This window comes from Symphodus melops (genome assembly GCF_947650265.1).
Source record: "Symphodus melops genome assembly, chromosome: 1".
Lineage (NCBI taxonomy): Eukaryota > Metazoa > Chordata > Actinopteri > Labriformes > Labridae > Symphodus > Symphodus melops.
Window position 1 is genome coordinate 29,597,997 of NC_136691.1, and position 26,763 is coordinate 29,624,759.

General features: G+C 45.1%; 2 protein-coding genes across 4 annotated transcripts in view; both read left to right on the plus strand.

Moving 5' to 3' along the window:
* Positions 1-16,362, plus strand: part of erlin2 (ER lipid raft associated 2) — a 120,067-nt gene extending 103,705 nt beyond the window's left edge. The window contains exons 1-13 of one of the 3 annotated variants that reach the window (XM_079345928.1): positions 8,364-8,479; positions 8,589-8,612; positions 10,685-10,792; positions 11,629-11,710; positions 11,961-12,007; positions 12,123-12,184; positions 12,274-12,399; positions 12,505-12,578; positions 14,043-14,101; positions 14,827-14,918; positions 14,995-15,084; positions 15,869-15,948; positions 16,030-16,362. In XM_079345928.1, coding sequence (XP_079202054.1) covers positions 8,430-8,479; positions 8,589-8,612; positions 10,685-10,792; positions 11,629-11,710; positions 11,961-12,007; positions 12,123-12,184; positions 12,274-12,399; positions 12,505-12,578; positions 14,043-14,101; positions 14,827-14,918; positions 14,995-15,084; positions 15,869-15,948; positions 16,030-16,209 — 1,074 coding nt within the window. In that variant the 5' untranslated portion in view covers positions 8,364-8,429 and the 3' untranslated portion in view covers positions 16,210-16,362. Of the gene's footprint in view, positions 1-8,363; positions 8,547-8,588; positions 8,613-10,684; positions 10,793-11,628; positions 11,711-11,960; positions 12,008-12,122; positions 12,185-12,273; positions 12,400-12,504; positions 12,579-14,042; positions 14,102-14,826; positions 14,919-14,994; positions 15,085-15,868; positions 15,949-16,029 lie in introns of those variants that run through there. The other 2 variants (XM_079345929.1, XM_079345930.1) reach the window with 2 other exon arrangements.
* Positions 16,363-23,200: 6,838 nt separating this feature from the next.
* On the plus strand, positions 23,201-26,763 carry ch25hl3 (cholesterol 25-hydroxylase like 3). Its single transcript, XM_079345979.1, has 2 exons — positions 23,201-23,999; positions 25,284-26,763. The coding sequence occupies exons 1-2, from the start codon at positions 23,560-23,562 to the stop codon at positions 25,633-25,635; spliced, it is 792 nt and encodes a 263-aa protein (XP_079202105.1). The 5' UTR covers positions 23,201-23,559; the 3' UTR covers positions 25,636-26,763.

Below are 26,763 nucleotides of genomic sequence, written 5' to 3' on the forward strand. Positions count from 1 at the left end.
AAAAAGTGCTTTCTCAGTGATTATAGCCGAAAACAAAGACGAGGAAGTTGGTTGGTAAATGGACTTAAGCTTGTATATTTCTTTTCCAGTCTTCTGACTACTTTTAAGCTCTTTTACCCTGCAGGTCACACCGACACAGGCTGCTGCAGAGTGTAGAGTCCATCAGTATTAACTCATCCATTCATACACATTCACACACTGATGGTAGAGGCTGCAGAGTAAAGAGTCCATCAGTATTAACTCATCCATTCACACACATTCACACACTGATGGTAGAGGCTGCTGCAGAGTAAAGAGTCCATCAGTATTAACTCATCCATTCAGACACATTCACACACTGATGGTAGAGGCTGCTGCATAGTAAAGAGTCCATCAGACTTACAAATCGTTAAGTTCTCTGGATGAAGAACAGAGAACGAGCTTCAGGTAAACGTTGTCATTAATGTTAGCATACTGTTAGCATACTGTTAGCATACTCACCTGATATTATTTGGGGTTTGCTGCAGCCAATGGATGCATTTACTAAAATGTGCAACAAATAAAAGTAAATGATGGCTGTACTGTTGACTTAGTTCACACCATCTTTTGTTTTTCACTCGTTCTAAGTTTTTTTTTGTTGACTAATTGTCACTAAAATTAGAGCCAGACTTTTTCAGAAAGCATTCAGCCGTCACTGATGGTAAATTGCCAATAACTGTCACCATAACAGACCCAGCTAAGCCCTCTTCAGAGTAGAAAATCTAACCCAAGCTCTCCTAAATCCAGATGAGTCCTGGTGGATTAAGGTGCAACATTAATCTCTGGATGGTTGTGGGAGACCGAGACCAAAAAGCAGCAGGCGAGTCACTCACTGAGACCGCGACACCAGGAAGGTTTCAGCTGTAAACAGGGAGTAAGAACAAATGGAATAGAAGTAATTTGCTCTTTAAGAAAGGGGCGTGTTCCTTCTAATCACAGTAATGTTGAGGAAAAATAACCGATCAGATTTAAAATCCTGAGTAAACATATTTTAAATTCCAAAACGAGGCTGAGACAGATTTTGAGTTCCACAACGATCGACACTCGAACCTGAGGCATGTAACCCTGCTGTGAGCTCATTCTGTGTGTATATATATAAACACACATACTGTAAATATTCACAGTGTGTGTGTGTGTGCATGCTCAGGTGGCTTTATTCCAGCTGCATGCTCAGCGACATGCCTGCGTGTGTGTGTGTGTGTGTGTGTGTGTGTGTGTGTGTTCACGTGTCAGCGCGCAGTGATTAATGACCCACAGCCCTGCTTTCTTCTACTTCCTTCCTCCTCCAGCCGTGTCACACACATCATCAGGCGTCACTATAATGGATGCCGGCAGACGGCTGGAGCAGCTCCTGCATGGCCTCATGGTTACAAACAGACCATAACATCCTGCACATGCAAATACGCTGACACATTTACATGTGGGTCTGCAGGGGGATGTTTGGACTGTCAGCAGCAACATCATGTGACACCAGTAAAAGGTCTCCTCTGACATGACGTGGAGGTCAGCGTTGTGGTGCTCATGATTTTCTGTGCATGTGCTGGTCGAGAGACGACGATGAGTTTTCTTATAAGGAATGTGAAGAAGGTGCTTTCATGTCAATAAAGCTCCCGTTTCAGACGGTGATAAAACCGTCACTTGTTGTAAATCCTAAAGAGGCGTCATTATTAATTCCAATAACTCTGTTTAATGACCTCTTCTTGAAGGTCTCGGTCTCCTCTCAGAATCGTTTTTTACTCAGTCTGGGCGACTCTGGATTTTGAATCAAGACTAATCAAGACCACCACTATATTTCCATGTCATTACTGTGATTAAAAACGCCTGTAAGAATGAACAAGTACACATTTGTAGATTGATTTAACCTTCTCGATGTTGCGGTCTAAGTGAGTGACACGCCCCCTAAACAGAATGAGGATTTTCAGTGATATTTCTGGTCTTGGTCTCAGCTCGGTCCCGATCCCTAAAAGTCTTGCTCTTGGTTGGTGTGGTCTTGGCTACAACACTATAGACAGCTTTCGTGGTTATACGAAGGAGCCACTCACTCACACTTCATCACAGATCATTTCATTAAAGAAGATGTTTCAAAAGGTCCAACCCAGAACCCTGAGACACCAAACATCAGTCCTACTAGACCAAGTAGACCATCGTGTTTGTGTCGATATACTTCATCTAAAGCCCGTGCAGACAGCTCATTGGTCAAAGCAGTCACAGACTTCTCCAGACCTGCCTGTCAGACACACTCATCACACGGGACGGCTCAAAAACAATCTGCACAATGCAAGTGTGTGTTCCTGTGCGCACATGTGTCCTGGACTGTCTGCTGACACGCTGCAATGTGCTGAGAAAGAGAGCGAGCGGGACAGATGAAAGAGAGAGAGAGAGAGAGAGAGAGAGAGAAAGCAAGGCAGCGTTTCTGACAAAGACGCAGACAAATGAGAGCGTGAAGGGACGATAAAGAAAGAGAAAAAATGAGCAGTGGAAAAAAAAAGAAGTCGAGAAAAGAAAGAAAGGGAAACAGCAGAGAGACAGAGAGCAAGCGAGTCTTGCATGTGTGTTGGTTCCCAGCCCTGTCACGGCCCTGTCAGCCTGTGATTTATGGCACCGAGACTGGGAGCAGTCTTCGCTGCCAGCTCAGTATTGTTACAACTGACAGCTAATGAGGCCGGACGGGCTTTCAAGCACAGCACTTAACAGAGGCCTCCATCTTCACGAGTCACGAGCTCTCCCCTTTCTTGTCTCCCCTCGCTTTCTCTCTCCCATTTATTTCTTCTTCCAGGGTGGCAGCAGTGTGGCGAGCTCGCTCCACATTTCTTGGGGTGAGGAGAGAAAATAAGGCAGGCCGACAGAGATATATGGGCCCGCCGCACTTCCACTCTCTTTCTTCTGCATGCTATTAAGCCAGAGGCTCAGCTCATATAAATGAAGGGGAGAGGGTGAAATGCACAAAGGCAGAGATCCACTGCACTGCACTTTTAAAGCCAAACATTCCTCTGCCTCTGCACTCACTCGGTCATGTTTGCAAAGCTTCGTGTCGTGTCGCTCTCTCAGTGATTATGTGAGTGTGATCCGTGGGAAGGTACACCTGAACTTTAGAAGAGCTAGGCTGTGGTATATTTTACCTTCAACACCCTGGCCTGGACTGCTTGGACCCTGTTCTATAATCACAACCAGAGTGTGTGTCTGGCAGAGCTGCCCTCCCCTCCCCTCCCCTCCCTCCCCTGCACCACCTCCTCCCTCGGCCCCTGGTTTCTTGTCAGTCGTGATTAATGGCACTCGGGCCCCGGCGCGGCTTACACTGCCAGTTCCAGCGATGTTCCCTTGATACTTAATGAACTCTGACAAACTTCTTTTCCCTTGCTCTGTTGTTCCCTTTCTCTCCCCCCCCCCCCCTCCCCCCACTGCCTGCCTGTTTTAAATGCACGGCACAGAGATGCCACTGCAGTACCTTGGGGTGAGCTCTGGCGCTCTGTAAATTTCTCAAGAGGCCAATGCCTAAAAATAAAGCGCCACAGCCATTTCAGTGGCAAGACCTTTAGCTGTAGGTCAACTCAGCTGGCGGCTTCTTGCTGATGGATGAAAATAAATAAATCTTTCAAGTTTGAAGTGATTTGAATCGTCGTCCTTATTGAATCCTCCACTTCCTGTTTGCTGCTTTTGCTGAGTGCTAATTAAGAGGTCTCCTTTAGAGGTTTAAACAAACATGCTGCAGGATTAGTGAGTGAAGTACACTGAATGTTAAAACCATGAGGCATTACTGTAGGAGACTGCAGCCCTCTGTTCACATCAGGAGAAACACAAGAACATCTGAGCTGGTCTCTGTCGCCATCTGCTGCTCAGACACGGAGAATGACTCAAACTCATTCAGTGTCAGAAGATATTCAACAGCTTGTTATCTAATACACTACAGAGGCAACACACACGTCATGTAGGTGCAGAAACCTCAGACTAAGGAAGAAGAACTTTATTTATAGAGCTTTTTACACATCAACAAAAGTTAGAAAATATAGAAAAAAACAAAGCATTAAAAGTTACAGACAATCACAGTTAACAATTATGTACATTGTAATACAACATGTAACAAGCCTTTGCTCCTTCAGTTTGATGGGTTATTGCATGTTAAGGCAATTGAGTAGAAATATGTCTAGAGCAGAGTCTTAAAGAGGACATATTAATCACCTTCTGCATCTTTTCAAACAGCGGTCTAAATGAACCTGAGCTTTGGTCCAAATATAACATGAATCAAGCAGCAGAGGAGGTTTGTGACCCTGTAGAAACCAGCTCTCTCAGAATGCTCCGTTTTGGTGTGTGTGTCTCTTTAAATGCATTAAGCCCCGCCCCCGAGTTTTCCCAGTGGACGTCACTCCTTTGCCAGTGAGAATAAAAATGGTTTTCTCTCGCCTGGGTGTGGAGTCCATGGGGGGAGATACCAGGGGAGGGGAGGGGATTTTTTTTACCAGAATCCCACTGTGACATCACAAGTAGAGCACGTTTGAAACAGAGCATTTTTCTCGGTGTTGTAAGACTTCTGCAGAGCACAAATAAAAGACTGAACGGGATTATTTTACATTCTGTGGATCAGTACACAATCAGGTTACACACACATTCAAAAACACTGTAACAGTGGATTTCTCCTGATATGTCCCCTTTAAGTTGACTAATAATGGGTTAAAGTGTCACAACTGGAGCTGAAAAACAGGGAAGGAGGACCCACTTGCAGGAAATAAACAAAAACAATGATTTATTTTAAATAAAAAAAACTAAACTAAACTCACTATTATATATATAAAAAACTGCAATCCAACAAAATCCAAAACGAAAAACCCAGGAGCAAGGAACAGAGAGAAACATCCAACTGGTACCAAAAACACACAATGAACTGACACAGAGACAAGAGACATGGGGTCATCAAACACAGGTGAGACTGGTTACACAGGTGAGGACATCAGACAGGCGGGAAAAACACAGAGGGTCTTTTTCAAACCGTCCACTACACCCTAGCCCCACTGCCCCTCCGTTTGTGCGTCCACGCGGAGGGTCCGCCATATTAAGTCCGTCTCAAACCACTTAGCGGGGAGTGATAGTGGGCCATAAAACCCTCCGCCAGCGAGTCTGCACTGATGCCCACTTGATGATCACGTGTAACGCCTAATGCGTCCGGTCGTCACGGAAGGAGTGACCTGTACTAAAATAAGTTCAGTGTGTAAGTGTTTGAACAAACCAACACACTGCTCCAACTCAGATGGACATTTAATATGATCATACAGACGTTAACAACTTCACCTGTTTATTGTTTTAAAGGATCAAATAAAAGACTCCTCTTTCTTTCTTCCTTCTGTTGATGTGTTTATTTCAGTGTGTTTCATATTTAAAGGGACTGTTGCAAAAACTAAAGAATATTAAATCATGTTGCAGACAACTTCTCACTCTTATTTATTTATCATTGTTTTACTTTTGATTTCTTTGTAAAACTAAAAAATCAGTAAAAAATAAACGTCTTGCAGCTGTGATGTTCATTATAGTCTCCTTTTCTGTGCTTTCATTGAAGACAACCTGTTCTTTGATATTATAATAAATTAACATTACATTATAAATTATAATAAAGAATGTGGGCTCCATCTGATCGTTTTGCTATAAGGCTACACTAATATAAATTTACTAGAGAAAAATAATCTACATAAAGACTTTTACAGAATGCATTACCTACATTAATAATAAGCCGTTCCCCCAGGATGCCGCTGAGTAACCATGGTAACACACACTTCCTGTTTCCACCTGAGAGAGTGAAGTTTGTCCCAAAGCCTGCTGCTGTATTTCTACCCTCCACCTGGATGGAGGGGACTTCATTCAGCTGCGAGTGACTTCTGACGGAGTGCACTCCGTCACGGAGGGGGAGTGTGTAGGGGTTGGTTTGAAAAAGGCCCAGAGGAGCAAAGAACACCAGACCAAAACAGAACCTAAACAGGATATTACAAAATAAAACAGGAAACACTCAATACCCAACTAGGAAACACTATCACACAAGTAAAACAGGAAACAATATTATAACATAGAAGGACACAAGGATACAAAGTAAGGAAACACTGAAGAGAATATAAATCAGAAAACACTTGCACACAGGGAAACACAAGAAATTAAAACTAAATCATGACAGAATAACGAACATCTGGAGGTAAAGAGCTCCTCAGTTTTTAATTAAGAAATTGAAAAATCTTGTTCCCCATAACACCTTGTCCTGGATCTATGGACAGAGGGTTTTGTTCAGATGATCTAGATCTCTTCCAGGCTGATATGGGGACAGGAATTCTGAAAGGTAAGCAGAGGTCAGTCCATTTAACCCTTTAAACACAGGCAGCAGTATCAGCCAATCAGAGACGGCTCTTCTGGAGGAAGAAAATAGACTTTGCTGAAAGTTTTTTTTCTCACCACAATCAGAGGTCTCATCAGCTGAATCAACCAATCAGCTTTATGTATATAACACATATGAAATGTAATACAAAGTGCTGAACATGAAGAGCAGTGAGTGAGACGTTTTTCCTCACACACACACACAGACACATGGAGACATAGCTGGTAGTATGGACACATGGCACTGAGGACTAAGGTGAGGAAAGGGCCACATTTAGGGTCCGTCCACACACAGGGAGCGGTACAGCTTATAACCACAGGGGGCACCACAGACACCCCCCCCCCCCAGCCAGGGTAAACTGGCAGATCCCTCAACATAGTTATGGGAGACTCCAGGCACCCAGAGCGGAGAGACCCCAGGACCTGCGCCACTCGCAGGGCAGCACAGCCAGTGTGGCAACCCCCAAGAGGAACCACTGGAGATATAAGAGACAGTTAAGAGCACAAAAAATATAGATTAAAAAACAATGTATGTATATATGTGAACACACACTCACACACATATAAATAAGGATCAGTTAAAAGCCGAGTTAAAAAGGTGAGTTTTTAATCTTTTTTTAGAATTATCAACAGTCTGCAGCCCTGAGGCTCTCGGGCAGGCTGAATGCAGCCCCCCTGAGGGTCTTGGTCCTGGTTTGGGGCACAATTTAAAGGCTTGTGCCAGAGGACCTCAGGGTCTGCGAGCAGGTCAGATAAGTATGAAGGTGCAATACCGTTGAGAGGAACGCTGGTGGAAACGGTGATGTGAGGGAATAAAAACTTTTGAAAGTATTTAAGTAAAGAGTGCGGATGAAACTTCTCCTTCAGGGTTTCATTTGTCACATGATCAAACTTTCACAGTAAGAATCAAAGCAGTTTTCATCAGTATTCATGGATGGATGGACCACACTTAAACAATTAATGTTAGTACAGCTACTACAGGTCATATTGTTGTCAATCTTTGAAAAGTTTCTGGAAAACACCTTCTCCATAAATCTCCACCTGTGGGATCCTCCTCCAGAGTCTGCAGTTTCTGCATCACACACAAAGGCAATAACTTTTGCTTCCTTAACGGCCCGAAGACTTCTTCTTCTCCCGTGGATTTCAAACAAAACTCCATCTTTGAACACTTGGATTGAGGGAAATGCTCTCCGTGCTGCAGACTGAGACTGAGATCCAGTAAAGCCTCGTCGTCTTTCCCTGAACATGTACAAAACCTGAGTCTGTCTTAAACAACATCCTGTTTGTTTGTAATGCTTTTAAGTGAAGGAGAACTGTAACCTTTTGTTCTGCATTCATTTATTTACTGTATATCTATCGTTGAACTCAATGAGTTGGACTTGGATGGGTGCATATACCAGGTGATGGGAAAACTACACATCACACATATAAATGGACTGTGAATATTAATGTTTGAAGTCTGTGTGACGTCATCCATCTGTTCCTGCCGGGGGCCACAGACGCCATGTTGGGAATCCTGTCCCAGTGTAACTTTCAGTCAACCTGACGACAGGCTGAGCGGGTGTTAATCCTCCTCGTTCGATTCCTGCTGTAAAACTTTTTGGGATTTTTTGAATGTGACTTCTTGTGCTTCTGCTGTCAGCATGAGCATCGGGCCAGGAGGATGCACGAGTCCAGACCGAGTTTTCTTTCTTCCAATTCAAACACACACGTACATCTGAAACATCTGAAAGACAAGAAGAAAAATATTAGAATAATTAACCTTTTTCACAATCGCAGGGGACTGTCATTGGGCGAGAGGCGGTGTTACATCCTGGACTGGTCGCCAGTCAAACATAGGGTTGACATATAGAGACAGACAGACACACTCACATTCAAACCTATGGATAGTTTAGAGTCACTAGTGAACACGTGTGCATGGACTAAAGCCCCTCAGAGTCTTCATGTTCAACTTCTCTGTGGAACATACAAAAACACAGCAGATGACTTAAGAGCATTTAGGAGATATCTTACATGTTGGACCTTTTTAAAAAACGTAGTCATATTACTGCAGCAGTTCACTCAAGATGGAGCAAATTATGAGTAGGAATCTGACTGTCCGCTGTGAGGCGCTAATGCAAGTATCTAGAAGCTGAACAGTACCACACCAAAGAAGAAGAAGAAGAAAGGGACCATGGTGGCAGGTGTCTAAAAGTGCCTGTTTTTCTTTTTTGTATCTGTTGTAGGTGTCCTTTCGGGCAAAATCTCAGGTAAGAGCTGCCGAGCAGAGGAGCATGTGATGTAAAGTGTCTGTACTACTCCGGCCTGCTCTATATGACTGGACCCGTCCGAGACGAGCTCAGGGTTCTGTTAACTTGTTAGCATAGGTTAGCTTCAGTTGGCCTTGTTCTCGGCCTCTGTGCTATCACTGTGTCTGCTTGTTATATCCAGTTTAACCAAGGTGTCCCTGTAGTGTTCTGCCGCTGTTTGTGTGGCTGCGGTAACATCGTTTCTATGACAACCACACCGCAGCTAGCTTCACAGAACCTCGCTTCGATGTTTGGATGTTTTACTATAACCTTAAAGTTCACGTTACATTCATGACAAAGTTTGATGACTTTTCATCTGTAAACAAACTTTACAATATCCTCCTCAATTCGGCACATACGTGACAGCGAATAATGTGTTTATCCTGACACATTTCTAACGTTAAACTGCTGTAAGGAAGTTAACTCATTGAACCGGGATAGCTTTGCAATTTCATCTGTGCTGTATGTTTAACATGGAGCATATTTGACAATAAAGAACCTTGAACCTTATGAGCGATTAAACAACCGTCAGTTCACACCGATCAACCTGATTGGACAAGAGGCATTTATAGTGACATATAATGACATCACCGGGACTTTTCACCACATGTATCCCTCCGCCTCAGCCAGGAGTTATGAAGCTACTTTAAATGAACTTTTTGAGCTGACAGAGTTTTTCTTTATCATCTCAAACCTCAGAGTCACAACACACTCTAACGTCTCTGGTTTCATTTATCTTAACATGAAGTAAAGGTTCATACTACAGAGTAGCTGCTCTGTGGTAACCATGGACACCAACAGCAGAAGAAAAGGTTTGGGTTGCTTAGCAACCAGTTAAACTGAGGAGCTAGTTGAGTTGGTGGAGTTAGAAAATCAGCCGTAGTTGATTTTTACTTTCTATCTGTATTTTCTGCTTGTGTATCACTTTAATAATGTTTGCTGTCACAGCAGGCTGATAATAAGGACTTCACCTCATTAGATTACATCTGTGCTGCTGAGTGACCACGTGTCTGCCATATTAATCATTAATATGAAGCTTCTGTTTGTAGTTAGAGCTGGGCCATATGACCTCAAATCAACATGGAGATGAATTGAACATTTGATCTGGATGAAGATAAATGAAGGATTGTTCCGTTGTTGTTTGTCCTCATCGTTTATTGACATGCTCTCTATTGTAAATGTTCTCAACCCTTAAAGCTGGGATGTTTGTTTCTTACTAACAGAGTGATCATATGTGATTAAATGTTTTCTGCTTATTGATTTAAAGATTTCAAACTCAAATCAAAGCATCGCTCGCAAACAACACCTTTTAGTTGTTAAGTAGAAATGAATGAACTAAAACAGTAGAAAATAAATACCAAATGACGTGACTTGTTTTTGTCCACCGTCGTCTTCCTTAAAAACAAAATGTGTCCGAATGACGAACGCTGCTTCCATGTCGTGGATTGGACGTCGGTTAAAGGTTCTGGCAGTTCACTTCCTGAGCACTAGCTCGTTTGTTTATGTACATTAGAAGAGAATGGCATTCCCTGACGCACATGACCAGCATCACTTTAGAAATCTGCAGACGAGCGTCTAAGAAACAAATGGAAATAACGGATTGGTCTTTAGGTTCAACAGGAGAAGGAAAGTTGCAGAAACTCGTCTGCAGAGTCACCCCATTGTTTTTAATCCTGTCACACCTCCACAGAGTGTGTGGGAGATAAAAACAGGACGATGCATATGCGTTGTAAAAAAGGTCACAACCATTTCTCCTGAAGCCCAAATCCTCTTTAAGAGTGACAAGGTCAGCGAGTCTCAGCTGCTGCCTGCTTAAGCCGGAGCTGAGAGGAGATAAAGCGGTGAGAGAGAAGGCTGCTCCGACACGTTCAGCCCAGGCTGCTCGCCATGCACACACACACACACGCACACACACTTTCTTTACACTCACAGCTGCGGGCAGGGTTTGAATGTAATTCACTCAGATCTCGTTGAACATAAAGAAGTTTCTGTCTGCTCATTTCCACATGCTGACTTCTTTGTGTCTCTCCCAGGATGGCCCAGTGGGGGGCCATATTCTCAATCATCGCGGCTCTAGGAGGAGCAGCACTCTTAGCCTCGGTGCACAAGATCGATGAGGGACACACTGGAGTGTACTACAGGTAAGAACGCAGCTCACACACACATGCGCGTGTGTGTGTGTGTTATTATTAGAGTGTTTTGTTGCACACAGGAAGTAGAAGAGGTTGTAAAGAAGCATCTGCGTCAAAGGTGTTCGCCTTAAGCAACTTAACCGTTAAAGGGCATGAGAAGCTGTGTGGAAAGATGGTGGTTGTGCCCCTGGAACATGCAGGTGCAGAGTTTTTAAAGGGTGGTCACCTGCAGAGAAGGAGCAGTAAGCGCCACAGCTGAGCTCTTAATACTGTGGCTTTCTAACGGCTCACGCTGAAGCATCCTCAAATACACACTTAGATTATCAGGGGACACACTGCATCACCTCGTGGACATCACGTCCTGATACAGCACGTGTGCATCATTCATGTTAATATAAAGCAACAGGTGGACTCCAGGAACAAAAAGAAGACGGCTACTTTAATGACTTTGTGGTTTATTTTGAATAACTTTAATCAGCTTCAGGTGTAAATAATAAAAAAAATACAAAAGAGACACGCAGCCGAGTCTGCGTCTGCACAGCAGAGAAGAACACGGAGAACATGACGGCTACATGCTGACTCATTTTGATTTAAAAACAGGATGTGTTCGTTATGAAGGCGGTCAGCGTGGTGTACCTGCGTGCTCATAAAGTACACACAAGGAAGTGTACGAGCGCTCACGCTCACCTAACCAAGCAGACTTTAGGCTTTGTTAGTGTGAGGCTTAGGTTGGGGGTTCGATCCCGGGCTCCTGCAGCAACATGTCTCTTTTTGATCAAGCTCTCTCAGCAGCAGCACGCGTCATGATAACGTTCTCTCTAACACTTCCTCTGTGTGTCCTGTAGGGGAGGGGCTCTCCTGACCACCACCAGCAGTCCTGGTTTCCATCTCATGCTTCCCTTCATCACCACTTACAAATCTGTTCAGGTGAGTCCAGCTCGCCTCCGAGCAGGCGTCCAATGAGATCTCACCGCTTGTTTTTCATCAGCTAACGTATCAAACAAAGGAGGCAGAGGCCCACACGGGCCCTTCGCCAAACGCCATCATGGTCATTCAGTGGGCGTGACGATGCATGCTGATGTGTTGTATGATGGTGTGTGTCACATGGCTGTAATCAGGCCCGCTGGTCTCACAGGCAGGACGACATGCAGCATGAACTTTTCTTTTTATCCTGCAGACGACGATTCAGACCGACGAGGTGAAGAATGTCCCGTGCGGCACAAGGTGGGTCAGCTGTCAATCACTTACTGAGTAAAGTTACAGATGTGATCGCAGCGCGGTTGCCGTGGTAACTCCTACCCCTTTTGACAGCTGGTGTGGTTGTGTGTTTGTCTTTCAGTGGAGGAGTGATGATTTATTTCGACCGTATAGAAGTGGTGAACTACCTAGTCCCGTCAGCAGGTAAAGTCGGCGCTCCAGCAGCGTCCTCGTCCTCGTCCTGAGCTCGCACACGGAGCTTCACTCTGTGCTCTCTGTTTCCCTTCCTGCAGTGTTTGACATTGTGAGGAACTTCACGGCAGACTACGACAAAGCTCTGATCTTTAACAAAGTCCACCATGAGCTCAACCAGTTCTGCAGCGTGCACTCCCTGCAGGAGGTCTACATCGGCCTGTTTGGTGAGTCTGGAACCATGACCAGCCTTCTCAGATCCCTGTGAGGACACGCATCATCAGTACTGAAGAAGAACTACTGGAACACTAAAACTCTTCTGTTCCCCACAGACCAGATCGACGAAAACCTCAAGTTAACCCTACAAGAGGATCTAACTGCCATGGCTCCTGGACTCATCATACAGGTACAGTAAGACCAGACAGATCCAGACCCAGTCCAGCAGCCCAGATCCAGACTCAGTCCAGCAGCCCAGATCCAGATTCAGTCCAGATCCAGACTCAGTCCAGCAGCCCAGATCCAGACTCAGTCCAGCAGCCCAGATCCAGACTCAGTCCAGCAGCCCACATCCAGACTCAATCCAGCAGCCCACATCCAGACCCAGTCCAGCAGCCCACATCCAGATTCAGTCCAGATCCAGACTCAATCCAGCAGCCCAGATCCAGATTCAGCCCACATCCAGACTCAGTCCAGCAGAACAGATCCAGACTCAGTCCAGCAGCCCTCATCCAGACTCAGTCCAGCAGTCCAGATCCAGATTCAGTCCAGCAGTCCAGATCCAGATTGAGTCCAGCAGTCCAGATCCAGACTCAGTCCAGCAGTCCAGATCCAGATTGAGTCCAGCAGAACAGATCCAGACTCAGTCCAGGAGTACGCCTCTCTGTTTCAAACGTTCTACTTGATGTTGTTATTTACAGTAGTTCAGCAGCTGTGCGTAAACATCATTTAAAGGAAGCTTCAGTCTGGATCAGGAGTTTGGATCAAAGCAGATTCAGGTCTCCTGGTTTCATGTGGTCAGGTCCAGAGAGCGCAGCTGATCGATCAGATGCAGTTATCAAACACAGGACAAGCTCGACGCTCTCTGCAGCGCCCTCAGTATCAGATCAGTAGAACAGTATCTGATGTGGGCTCGGCCTCTACAACACACACACACACCTACACACACACACACCTACACACACACACACCTACACACACACACACACACACACACACACACACACAGCTCTGTCTGAACAGGGCGGGGGGGGGGGGGGGGGGGGGGGCTTACTGAAAAGTAAGTAGAGCGAGAAGGAATTATGGATGACTTAAAGGACACATTGGGACAAGTACTTTTGAAATGTGCCGTTTTGTTGTGAGCTCTCAGGATGTGAGGATGTAGAGACCCACCCCCCCTGCTGTCACTCTAAAAACACACACATCAAAGGGGAACGTGTGTGCGTTCCTCGTCGGGGTGTTTGAGTTTGAAACAGTAAAGTCCACATAATGGATCCCTGCATGCAGAGTCCTCTCCTCCTGCATTCATCATTACCTGACAAGAGACCGTTAGTCAGGATTATGTCCAACTATAAAAAGAGCCTGAGTGCTGTGCAGCCCCGTGGGACACACACACACACACACGCACACACACACACACACACTTCATTCCTGATTGTTAAACGCTCTGCTGGGTTTTCATACTCTGGTCTTGTGGTTCCTGTAAATCTCTGGAGACGCCTGAAATAACAAGAACAGTTACTTTTCGCAGAAAGAGAGAAACTGTTGGAGCGCAGCCTGGAGGGTCTTTGAGTCAGCGAAGCTCCTGTGAAAAGTTCCTGCCTGTTTCACACAGTCACATGTCTCTGTCTTTGTTTGTCTCGCTCGTCCACAGGCAGTCCGAGTCACCAAACCCAACATCCCAGAGAGTATACGCAGAAACTACGAGCTCATGTGAGTTCTCTTCTCCTCCTTCTTTTTTCTCCCCAGTGCCCCTCCAGGAATGTTCCCCGACCCCTAAAGTCTGCCCTGTGTATTTCTTCTCTCCCCCAAATGGTTTGATGTGATGTTCCTCAAACTTTCCCAGAAAAGGAATGACAGTGGAAGCTGTATCAGGAAAGATGTTGATGTTGGATTCAGGCACACAAAGACCTGCAGGAAGGGTCCAGGCAAGACAAAGCAGGTCCTGCAGGGTCGCTGGTTTCTATCCAGCAGGGCCCAAAATAGAGCATGTAGTGAGGATCATGTGGTTAGTGCAGTTTACTGTGTTTAGAGACCAAACTTCTTCTTTTTGTCTTTGTTGAAGATCAATGAAAGACTCCTTTCTCAACAACTTTTCTCCTTCTTTTCATCTGTTTGTTTTCATTCCTGTGGTTACAGTTACATTTACTCACCAGTTACAGCACACTGATCGAGAAGGGGAGGGGGGGGGGTTATGTCACTTACAGGAAAAGAAATGCAATAAGACAGAAATCCCAGAAACCTCGTTAACTGGATGAAACTGAAATTATCCAGGTGTCTGTGTTGGAAGATGTTTGAAGGAGTGACTGCTTCATGTGTGACGTACATCCAGCCTGTCTGAGCTTTCAGCTCCCTGACTTAAAGTTTTTCTTCAGAGGGATGAACCAATAAGATCACAGCCTGATCTGGTACAAACTGACGTGTGTTTGTGTCTGCAGGGAGAGCGAGAAGACCAAGCTGCTCATCACTCAACAGACGCAGAAGGTCGTGGAGAAGGAGGCGGAGACGGAGAGGATCAAAGCAGTGATAGGTGAGAAGGGGTTTACAGTGTGTTGTTCAGGGAGAAGTGCATTTTACAAACATCTTCTTCGTTTTGTGGTTTATAGAGGCAGAGAAAATGGCACAAGTGGCAGAGATCAAGTTTGGACAGAAAGTCATGGAGAAGGAAACCGAAAAGACAATCTCTGAAATCGAAGGTTTGTAACTTGTAGTGGACAAAGTCGTCGAGTAGAAGTGATGCATGCCAAATCCTTGTTAAAGCACCAATCAGAGAGCTGCTCTCTTCCTGTGTGATCATGAAGGAAACCTGCTGTGTTGAAGCTTCTCTGACAACAATGCAGCAGCCAGTATGTCCTCCTTCTAACTTTAGATTCTGCTCCTGAATGCTCTGGATTTGATTGGACCAGAGAAGGTAGGCGGGGCTTTGAAGGCCGTTTTGGACGCCCCTGGGTTTGTCAGATATGAGAGCAGTTATCAGGTCAACAGGTGTTGCAGCGATGGAAGCGGGCAGTGGAACTGCTTCAGAGAGAAGTGATTGTACCCGAGCTAAAAAGCCTCTGCATGTTTCTAATAAGCTCCATTAGTACTGCTCCTTTAAGGGAAAGTTCTGCACGTTTTATAAACAGTCGTTACGTTTTCATGTCGTGATTGTAGTTTCCAGCAGCTGTGTATAATCACATGCTGTGTTTGTTTTGAGTGCTTGTTTGCTCATTGTGTTTAAGAACCAGCTGTTTAGAGAGAGTCTTTGTTTACAACAGCTTGTTACTTTCCCAGCAGTGAAGCAGCTTCAGTTTATCTAAAGCCCCGTTTTCACCAAGCGGTTCGGTTCGGTTAAGCCTGATTGTACCAGCTGTACGCTCACACAGAGTGTAGACTGCCAGTAAATCCAACAAAGAATGTGATAGAGTGGGAAAAAGCCTCTGTGACTCCTGTGAAGGTGTGCACCTCCGAGGTCTGACTCTGACTCTTTGTGGTTCACAGACAGAGCTTTCCTGGCGCGGCAGAGAGCCAAGGCAGACGCAGAGTTTTACATGTCTCAGAAAGCTGCGGAGGCCAATAAGGTAAGGCAAAGACAACCATCCCAGCTCCTCCAGGAGTCCACGCTGCTCTGTCTCACGTGCATCCCCTCGCCTCTCTTGCAGCTCAAATTAACCCCAGAGTACCTGCAGCTGATGAAGTACAAGGCCATCGCAGCGAACAGCAAAATCTACTTTGGGAACGACATCCCCCACATGTTCGTGGACTCTGGCTCTGCAGCGAGCTCCATCAAGGCCTCCGCGGCCATGGACATTGTTGGTGAGCAGATGTTGGACCTTGATTAGCGGAGCAGTGGACCGACGAGACCACTCGGGGGGGGGGGGGGGGGGGGGGGACTCTGTCAGAGGGAAGGAGCTGGTTCCCTCTCTGATCCACTGAAGCTCTGCAGACCTGGGCCCTCTTCTTCTTCTTCTTCTTTTTTTTTTTTTTTTTTTAAATCTCACAATCGACCTGAAACTCTTGGACCTGAGAGCGAAGGACTCTCGGGCTTCTCATGAGACTCTCCTTCTTTTTTAATTTTCATTTTGATGAAAGGACCAAACAGTGACTGTGTAAGTACTCCTTCAAACATCATTTCAAGACCGTCTTCTGCTGAGCTCATGTGCTTCGTTATTCAAGAGCTCCCACTTCATGTAGCCACAACATCAAGCTCCATAATCCATTAACACTCGCCTGTTTGTCTCCTGTTCTCCGTCTGAGTACGCGACTTCTCTTTGAGCATCCTCTGATGTTTTCAACCTGTTGATAAAAGTTAAAAGACTGTTAGCTGATCCCGACTCACAGTAACTGAAGAGCACATCTTTGGGACCAAACTACGGGTGCTTGATTTCAGCTGCTCACACAAGCTGGCTTCTGGGGCCCCCGGTGGCCTAGTGGTTAATGCGTGTCCCATGTACGGACTCTGGAGTCGGGCGGCCCGTTCCCCACTCTCTCTGATTGTCTAATGTCTCGTTAAAAATAAAACTTTTTGATGAATTGTCTTCTCCCCTCGATGACCTGACTCGGCGGAGGAGATGACGTGCTGATCATGAACAGGCTTTAGTGCTAACATGCTAATTCTTGGTTGTGGAGAACAAGCTAGCTTAGCACTGCAGGTAGATTCTAGAAGTTGCAGCTAACGTCAAAATACAAAGTCGAACCCGTTCCAGTCAGAGTTTGTGAATGTTGAAGTGCTCGTGACAGTTTGTACTGAACTCGCACTCACTGCAGGATGTAGTCTGGTTATTGCACCTACGCTGCACGCTAGCACAAGCTAACTGCCGCTGTTTGCCCACCTGCCTGTTCAACAGGAAGCAGACCAACACCGCATCCACGGGTAAAACCCAACACAAGGTTCACCCTTGTGTTAGAGCGAGCTTTATCGGCTTCCAGAACATTCACTCATCCAGTCCCTGAATCGTATCCACTCCTAAACTCACCTGCTGCGCTGTCATTGGCTGGAGGAAACACACCAGCTCTGCACAGACAAGAGGACAGAGTCTGTGCACACATGTACGGAGGCCCAGAAGGGACGATGGAGCAGCTTTACTTTAGTATCAGTCTGTGTTTATTTTGTAGGAAGTCTTTAAATATTATTCTTTCTCCAGCCAAGCGCACATCATTTGAGGACAGTCTTTGTTGAGTGTAGAGGTCGAGCAAACATCTGTCTGTGAGAAAGGTTTATTCTTCCCACTGACATGATATACATTCCAGTCCTGTGAAGTCTGAAAATGGCTTGACATATTTTAGAGCGAGAGAGAGAGAGCGAACGAGAGAGAGTTATGAAATGTCCGCTGCAGAAAGAGGACCACATATTTGTCGCTCTCAGGCCGTGATCTCTGACTCTGAACTTCTTGAAAAACATGCACAGGAAATGTCAGTGCTGACAAAACAAAGTCCTGATGTGTGTCCTGTGTGGTCACTTTTAATATCAGTGCTCCACTGGCTTATTGATGTGTGTTTATAAAGTGTCTGTAAAGCAGCAGGACATGTTTTTACGTTGAGCTCTTGAGATTGTACGACCGTGGAGCCCATTTGAGCTGTTTGTGTATGTAGCACTTTGTTTCATGCTGTACATTTAACATCAGCAGTTTTGTTCAACGTTAGCTTGTTAAATGAATTATGATTATTATTATTATTACAACAGAGCGTTTCCTGCCAAAATCAAGAATCAAACTTTCAGACCGGTAAAGAAGTTTAGCTCTCGGCTGGAGGTGGACTTCATGGGTGGAGATGCCAGGGGAGGGGAGGGAATTTTTTTAACTACATTCCCACTGTGACATCACAAATTGAGAACATTTGAAACAGAGCATTTTTCCATGTGTGGTAAGACTTCTGCAGACCACAATCAAATGACTGGATGAGTTTATTTGACATTTTGTTGGTCAGCAGATACTCAGGTTACACAAATGTTCAAAAACACAACATTTTTCATAATATATCCCCTTTAAAGGTCACATATTCTCTTCAACCAGTTTAGACACGTGTCAGAGCTCCTCTTCATCATGTGTGTGAAGTGTGTCGTTGTAAATCCACTCTGATCCTGTATTTGATCATGTCTATAAACCCCTCTATTTCAGCCCTGCTCAGAACAGGCTGTTTCTGTGTCTGTAGCTTTAAATATGTAAATGAGCTGTGTCTGACCACGCCCCCTCTCTGGAAGGGCTCGGGTGTACTCGCTGCTTTCTGGCTCCATGTCCTATTGTTTACGGTGAGAAGGCAGACTCAGAGGGCAGAACAAACACCTAGCTGTGGGAGTGTCACCCACCTGGGGGAGGGGCTACTGCCCTTTGTGATGTCATGAAGGGAACATCTCCAAACGGCCTGTTTGAGCACACATTTTCTGAAAAGTGGAGCAGGCAGAAGACGGAGAGGATGAACTTTTCTCATCGTGGGGGGTTTGTAGACAGATGTGACCTTTCAGATGACTGAAGCGCTCTTTGTGTAACAGTCGTATTCAGGAGCCTAACGGGGGATTTGGTATTGTGAGCCACAGAACAGCTCCTTTAAAGATCTGATGATGAGCTATGCAGACGTGTTTAGGCTCTGATTATTTGGCATGGTGTTCTTCATGGTGTCACAGTGAGAACTTTTTTCCACAACCTGAAACCAAATTTGCTGTAACACGACACACTTCCTGCTCCCTTCATCATTCCAAAATTCAAACAGTAATTATGGGATGTCTGTCACTGTTGTCTCGCCCCTCGGTCGGACTTCCAGCTGGTTAATTAAAACTTGAACTCTCAAGTCTGTTTTTTTCTTTCTGCACTGATTTGAATAGTGAATGTGCAATCAGGGTGTTTTTGTCATTTGACAATAAAGAACTGATGGTTTTTCTTTGAGAAAGTCTGGACTCTTTTCAGGGGGATTTTCATTATTCATTGTTTTTTTCATTATTTTCACAAATCTGAAAGCTTTGTTTACACTCAACTGAAAATGATCATAATGAATAGATATTTAAAGTTACAAAAATCTAAAGAATCAAACGTGCAGCCCGATGTAAATGAACTTGAGCTTGTGTATTTCTTTTCTAGAGTTCTGACTTCTCAAAGCTTGTTTTATCAGTATTAACTCATCCATTCATACACATTCACACACTGATGGTAGAGGCTGCTGCAGAGTAAAGAGTCCATCAGTATGAACTCATCCATTCACACACATTCACACACTGATGGTAGAGGCTGCTGCAGAGTAAAGAGTCCATCAGTATTAACTCATCCATGTGATCCATAGTTAGGCGTGTAGCTGAGATGATTGACAGGCGGGATGCGCGGTGTAACAGTTTGTCAGGAGGCTTAAAACCCGCCTCAGCCTGTCGTTAGGTTGATCTCCATCGATGGGACTCCAGCGCCCCCCCTGCAGGAACGTACAGGTAACTTCACTCAGGCTTTCACGTTTACGTTCTGTGACTCTGTCAAACTGACTCTTATGGACCTTATTGCCAATAAATGTGTTTCTTCTTTCTTCTACGCATTAAACATCTGAGAGTCTGGAGTGATTCAAATTGTGACTTTGCACAAACGTCTTTGTTTTTGACTTACTAAAGAATCAAGATTTACATGTAAAACTATGTTTCTTACATGTACAGATGATAAGTGGGGATTGAAAGGGTCAAAGTCATTTCCTTCATTTGCATGTTTGGGCCCACAATGGTTAAGTATAATAAGTCAGTGCCGACCTGGTTAAAACAGTCTGGACATGCTCGTGTGCACATCGGGCCTCCGACCTTCCAGCTGACTCACGACTACCAACCCAGTCACAGCCGCCCCCGTCTGACCACCGCCCCTCTGAAGTGTGCCAACATTATGATGTAAGATTCAAAGTCCACTTTCTGAGAAACCGTTCAGCACAAAGTCCACACAAGAAAAAACTGTTTTAAATTAAAGAGTCACAGGAAAAAATGTACACATATATTAATAATGTTGCACTGCGTGTTGGTTCAGGCTGGTAACAGATGAGTTACTCTCTTCCATTTATTTACAACAGCATTTACCATCCAATTTAACAACACTGAGAGTGGACATCAGTTAATCCGCTATGTAAGAGTGAAAGTATGACGAGTGTGTGGAAAATCCTGCAGACGGTTAAAGAAGGAGCAGCCACCCTTCGTCTTTTTCTCCCTCACAATGTGGAACCACTGAGCCCCAAGTGTCCTCGTGGTGCATTCATGTGGCGTCAGCCTCATCGGTAAAACGAGTTTCCGAGTTGTAAAATGCACATTAACAGCTGCTCAAGTCTAAGCAACAACTTGTGAACTGAATAATTGTTATTAATTATATTTGCTCGACTTGATGTCTGACTCATCGTCAACATGGAGGGCAAAAGATGCTTGTTAGTGTTAAGATACTTTTGGTTTCCTTAAGGTGTTGCACTTCTACTTTTTGCTCAAATTGAACTCATAACAGATCCACACATGTTTGTTGTTGTTATAACATCTCAACTTCCTGGACTGAAAGCATCAGAACACACTGAAGTCAGAAGAGCGACTACCCATCTCTGAACCTGGAACCATTCCAGGAGCACCTGAATGCAGCATTTCTCCCAGTCTCTCCCACAATGTGGAAGCTCTGCTCTCATGGACCCAGGTGTTCTCCATGGTGACCAGCCACACCCCGTGACTCTACCTGAAACACACAAACGTCCAACCAGCGACCAGCAGGGCCGTCACACTGTGGGCCGGACAGACTGACATCCATGACGACACACAAAGTGCAAAACAGATAAAGTAACAGGGAACAACACATGAGAGACAGCCACACCGAGTGTTATCTCCAGACACTTTACAAAAAGCAAATAAAACTCTCTTGGGGTCGGATGTTCAGGCAGGTCGCCCACCAACGACCCCGAGCAACCTGACAGAGCTCAGGAGCTGCCAGGGAAAGATGTGGTGACATTTACATTGTGAATTACATTTGTGTCCGACGCCACTTGAATGCACCAATAAGCCTGGCTTTGATTCACTTTGACATGTGTTCATTCGTTTAGTGATAAACTGTGATAAGCATCAGCAGCAGCACACACACATTTCTGTGCTTAGTGTGTACTGTGTGTGTTTACACAAACTGGGGGTTTCTCACCGGATGACAACTTCTCCAGTCTCTAATTTCAGGGATTCCCAAAGTGAGGGTCAGGGCCGCCCAGCGGGTCACAAGCCACCAAGAGGGTCGGCACCACCTTAAAAACCCAGTACACCTAAAATATGCTGGGAAAAAACAAAGTGGCTCAGTTTCATGTAAAACTGTTGCATCAGTGAAATGAAAATGAAATCAATGAGTACAAATATTTAAAATCTACACATGGAAAGAACTTGCTCTGTTTCACTGTGAGTCTTTAAGACTGTAAGAGCTCAAGCTGGATGGACAAGAACGACCCGGATCACTCGTCGTTTGCACATTTTCCCTTTTCTTATTAGTTCTCCTGGGATGTGTGTACAGCTGGTCATGGTCTCCGGTCTCTGGCACCCTTATTCATCCTTACCCATGCTCTAGATCATCGCTCATAGACTGACTCTTGCCTGATCAAATAAATTGGTTGGAGGGTGCCGTAAGCCATAGAGAAGAGTCTGCACGCTCCATGCACTGAGGCTTTAATCATCCAATCAGCGGCCTGGGTTCAAATCTCTCTGTCCCTGGTTCCTGACTCCTCAAAGCCCCTGAATAAATGACTTAGTTTGAACTGTTGCATAATAAGACACGTCGCTCTTTTGGTGATCAGGATGTTCTTTATGGCTTTCAGCCGCACACACAGTGCAATTACAGTCCATTGGATCCAGCTGTTCATTTGTTTTACCACATCTGCCCATGTCATGGAGGATCTTCTGCAAAGGGACTGTAATAATGTGAATGTTGTCTTTACTGGAAGGAGCCGTTAACAACGTAAACAAAGGTCTGATGTCGCTCATGTGGTCAGTGGAGGTACGATGAGACACACAGAGCGCTCACACAAAGGAGAAGATAAACATGCGTGATGCTTCATTTATGACTCATGGTGTCATCACTTTCTGTCTGTGGGTCTTAAATAAAGCGTTTGAGGAAGAGGCTGAAATGAGGGATTTTACTGAGGCCAGTATTAGATAAGATAAGCAACACATCCCACAATGCTACTAAACAGCTGACTGACCTCAGGGTGAGGATCAAAGCCTGCCTCACCTGCAGCTCTGCATCTGTTCAAAGGGCTTCAAAACTCCACTTCACTCAGACCATGTCCATGTCTCATACAATCTTCAGCTGGGATTAAACTCTGTTATGACTTTGTTTTTATGTTTGTCACTGACTCCCCACATGACCGGTGGGAGGAGGAGTCATTATGATGCTGGAGCCGCCTCTCATGACATTGTATGAATTCCAGCCCACACAGCTTCACATCATGTCGAGCCTGTGCGTGGCCATGGTGCCAATGTCATATCCATAACTGTGCATTGATTCATTTATCTTGGAATATATCAGTTAAACCAGTGATTAACCGATAATTCACATATGTTTCAATAAGATTTAAATGTTTTCAAACCATTTAAAGGCTGTCTTGCCTGAAGACAACTTTTCTTGGGAAATACGCAGAACGTGACAAAGCTGATCTTAATCAATCCAATCCAACTTTATTTAATCAAGCACTTTAAAACAACCACAGCTGACCAAAGTGCTGGACAATAAAACAAAAAGTTAACACATACACAATAAATCAATCAAAGTAAACATATGCAGGGAGCTGTGTAATCTAATCACCGATGTTTGGACCTGAAGAAGATAATGGTCCTCCTGTATTACAGCACTCTCACAGGAATCCCCTGAACTTCCAACTTTGTGTGGGTGGTTCAAGTGCGTCATACAGACGATTATTGTTTCACCTCCCGTGTAACAAAGCCTCCAACACACAAGAAATTAGACACTTTAATAATCATTGTGGAGATGACGGCCCCTCCTCCAGAGGAAGAAGTGAGGGAGAAAGTCTCCTGCAGTCCGACTCGACTCCTGGAAGAAGAGGGGCAGCAGCCGAAGAAAAACACCAAACAACTTATTATCCAAAGGATGGCTCTTTAAAATAAATCGTCTTTTGTATGCGGGTAGAGCTCAAATAAAATAACAAACTCCTCCTCGTGCATCTCCTTGTTGTGTTTGGAAGAATTCGTGATGTAAGAGTTCGCTGCAGAAGAAAGTGTGATGAATGAAGCCTCCTGGGCGCATGGAGAGGCATCCAAGCCGATCCTGCAGGAGACATGGGAGTATGTGAGAGTCGCGCAGGAGGGGATCCTGCTCTCCCCGTACCTGCCTGCGTCCTGCGCCTTCCTCATCCACGTGCTCCTCTGCGCACCTTTCCTCGCGCTGGACGCGCTGGGCAGCGTCAGTCAGCGGGTCCGGTCGTGGAGGATCGCTGCCAGCTCGGGCCCGCCGCCATCTCTCCGCCAGTGGGGAGACTGCTTTTGGAGGGTGCTGTACAATTACCTGACCGCAGTCCTCCCCGCCACCACCGTGTTCCAGCTCCTGAGGAGCCCCACGGCGCCGGAGCTGGCACCGTCCTGCTGGCAGCTCTTCGTGGAAGTGTTTGCGTGCTTTCTGCTCTTTGACACGTTCTTCTTCATCTGGCACATCTTCATGCACAGGTGAGCATCATGCACAGGTCATTATTTCACCCATTCCGCTCACTCAGGCCCATTGCTGAGCTTCATCTTATCTATTTAAGAGCAGAAGACACTTCACCACACTATCAGACAGTTTGTACTCACATTTAAGAGCCCACTATTAAAATATAATCACACCAGCCAACAGTATGCAGCAGCGCCATCAGCTAAACTACCTAAGAGTCAGGGGTCGAAAAAAATATTTAATCAAAGGCAGGATGACATTATTTCTGTTCAGTCTGAAAGTCACAGTAATCCAAACTTATATAATGCAGAATTGCGTTTTTCCCCTTTTTAAAAAAAATCAGATATCTTCCATACTATGATTTGTTTTTTTGTAATAGTTTTGATGGAGAGCCCTCTCGTGGTGGAGTTATCTCACTGTGTGTTTAACCAACCACTCACTCTCTCTCACTCCATACCATCAACATGTGCAGCTCATGCAGAACAGATGAGTGGATGTGAGCAGCTGTGTGGTCCGCCTGTGTGCAAAGTGTTGATTCATGCCATTACAGCAGACTCCAACAGATAGAAATCAATCACTGACATTTGTTTTGTATTAATATGAGGGCTGAAGGGGTTCACTTGTTGACTTTTAGTTTATTTTGTATTCAAGAAGATCTATCTATCTATCTATCTATCTATCTATCTATCTATCTATCTATCTATCTATCTATCTATCTATCTATCTATCTAACTATCCTCATTGAACTGTGAGAACTTTAAGAAACTGATGAAAGGACCAACTTCCTGTGTGATCATGAAGGAAACATGCTGTGTTGAAGCTTCTCTGACAACAATGCAGCAGCCAGTATGTCCTCCTTCTAACTTTAGATTCTGCTCCTGAATGCTCTGGATCTGATTGGACCAGAGAAGGTAGGCGGGGCTTTGAAGGATCAGACTTACATACTGCTCCTTTAAGATCTTACAGATTCAATGTCAAAGCTAAATATCCCATAATACAACAAATAAACATCTATCTTTAGAAAGCTGTGCCTGGTTAATGTTCAACTCAGGAAATTTTCCCACTTTGTAACGTTGAATATTTTCTGTTTTGAAAAAGTGATGTTGTGTCAAGCCTGAGGTAATCCTTGTTACTTCCCTTACTGATGTTTTAACACATGCAGGAAACATCAAAAAACATTTTCATGTTGCCTCCAGTAACATTTCCAGATGAAGTCCATGAAACATGCATGAATTCAGCAGGAAACGCTCAGACAGAAAGGGCAGAGGTGATGAGGTGCTTTCTGTCTGTTTCTCCCTCAGGGTCCCCTGGCTGTACAGAAACATCCACCAGCTGCATCACCAGCACCACATCCCTTTCGCTCTGGCAGCTCAGGACAGCAGCTCGGCCGAGCTTCTGTCCCTGCTGCTGCTGGCTCTGAGTAGCGCCTGGGTGCTGGGCTGCCACCCTCTGAGCGAGGCCTTCTTCCACCTCGTCAACACCTGGCTGGCAGTGGAGGACCACTGTGGCTACGACCTGCCCTGGTCTCTGCACAGACTGCTGCCCTGTCTGGGAGGAGCCCCCCACCACCAAGCCCACCACAGCCTCCACAGCGGCAACTACGCCCCCTACTTCACCCACTGGGACCACCTCTTCGGCACACACCTGTCATAAGCGCGGAGTTTGGGTCAAGAGGGATAAAACTGTTGAATGCAGCTCGGTCGGGATCGTACAGAAGATCCGTCTGCGTAACGCTCAGTTGGATTGAGATCTTGAATCGCACAAAGTTTAAAAAATAATCAATGACTGTCATGCTGAACTTTACGGGATCAAGACATTGTGAACCCACACATGCAGACTCCACACAGAGAGGCTCCTGGCAGACCAGGATCCCTGCACCAGCGTGCAGCCCAATCACATGACCTACCACAGCATCTGGTTAATGGACGGCCTCCATTTACACTGAACTTATATTAGGACCATGTGAACACTCTCATATCTCCAGTGAATGCAGCATGAGAAGAGCACAAAGAGAGACACACAGAGTTCCTGAGCTAATGTGAAACTGATGGTGTATCGTTGGATGAATCTGAACGTGAACTTGGATGTAGGCGTACGGTAGAAAATGTGATTTGGATTGATGTTGAGCAAAGGTGGAGAAAGGATGAGTTAAAGGTGCTCTGAAGTGTTTTTTTTGTTTCTGGGCGCCGGCGTCTTTGAGTTAGTCAGGTGATTTTAAAGCTTAAAGGAAAACAATGAAAACTGATCAGAGCCACATAAATAAATCCAATTGTAAACATAGTGTATGTACAAGAGGACATATGTGTCACAAACTCGATAATGCACCTCTAGTCTACACTATGGAGTCGTCCAGCAGCTCAGCATATTGCTGCTAACAAAGGGGAGTGAGCATGGCCCGCTGCAGGCCTCGTTATTACTCAGGTGTGACCTGATTGGTTAAAGTCAGGACTACGCTTACAGGAGTTCTTTCTGCGTTGTTGCACTCCTTTACAGTGACATTAACATCAACACGCGTCAGGTCCTCCGAGGCAGATCCAGCACCCTCTGTTTCCGGTCTTTATGCTAAGCTAAGCTAAGCTAAAGTGACCTCTGCTTCATATCTACAGTGTGATATGAGAGTGCTATCGAGCCTCACATCCATCCACACAAGCAAATACATGAACAATCAAACTGTTCATTTCATCAGACACAGATAACTGTGTTTCTTTGTAAATCTTTGAAGTTTTATCGTTTTGTACCGTGAGTTCCTGATGTGTATTTTCTTAAAGAGCTGTGTAAATC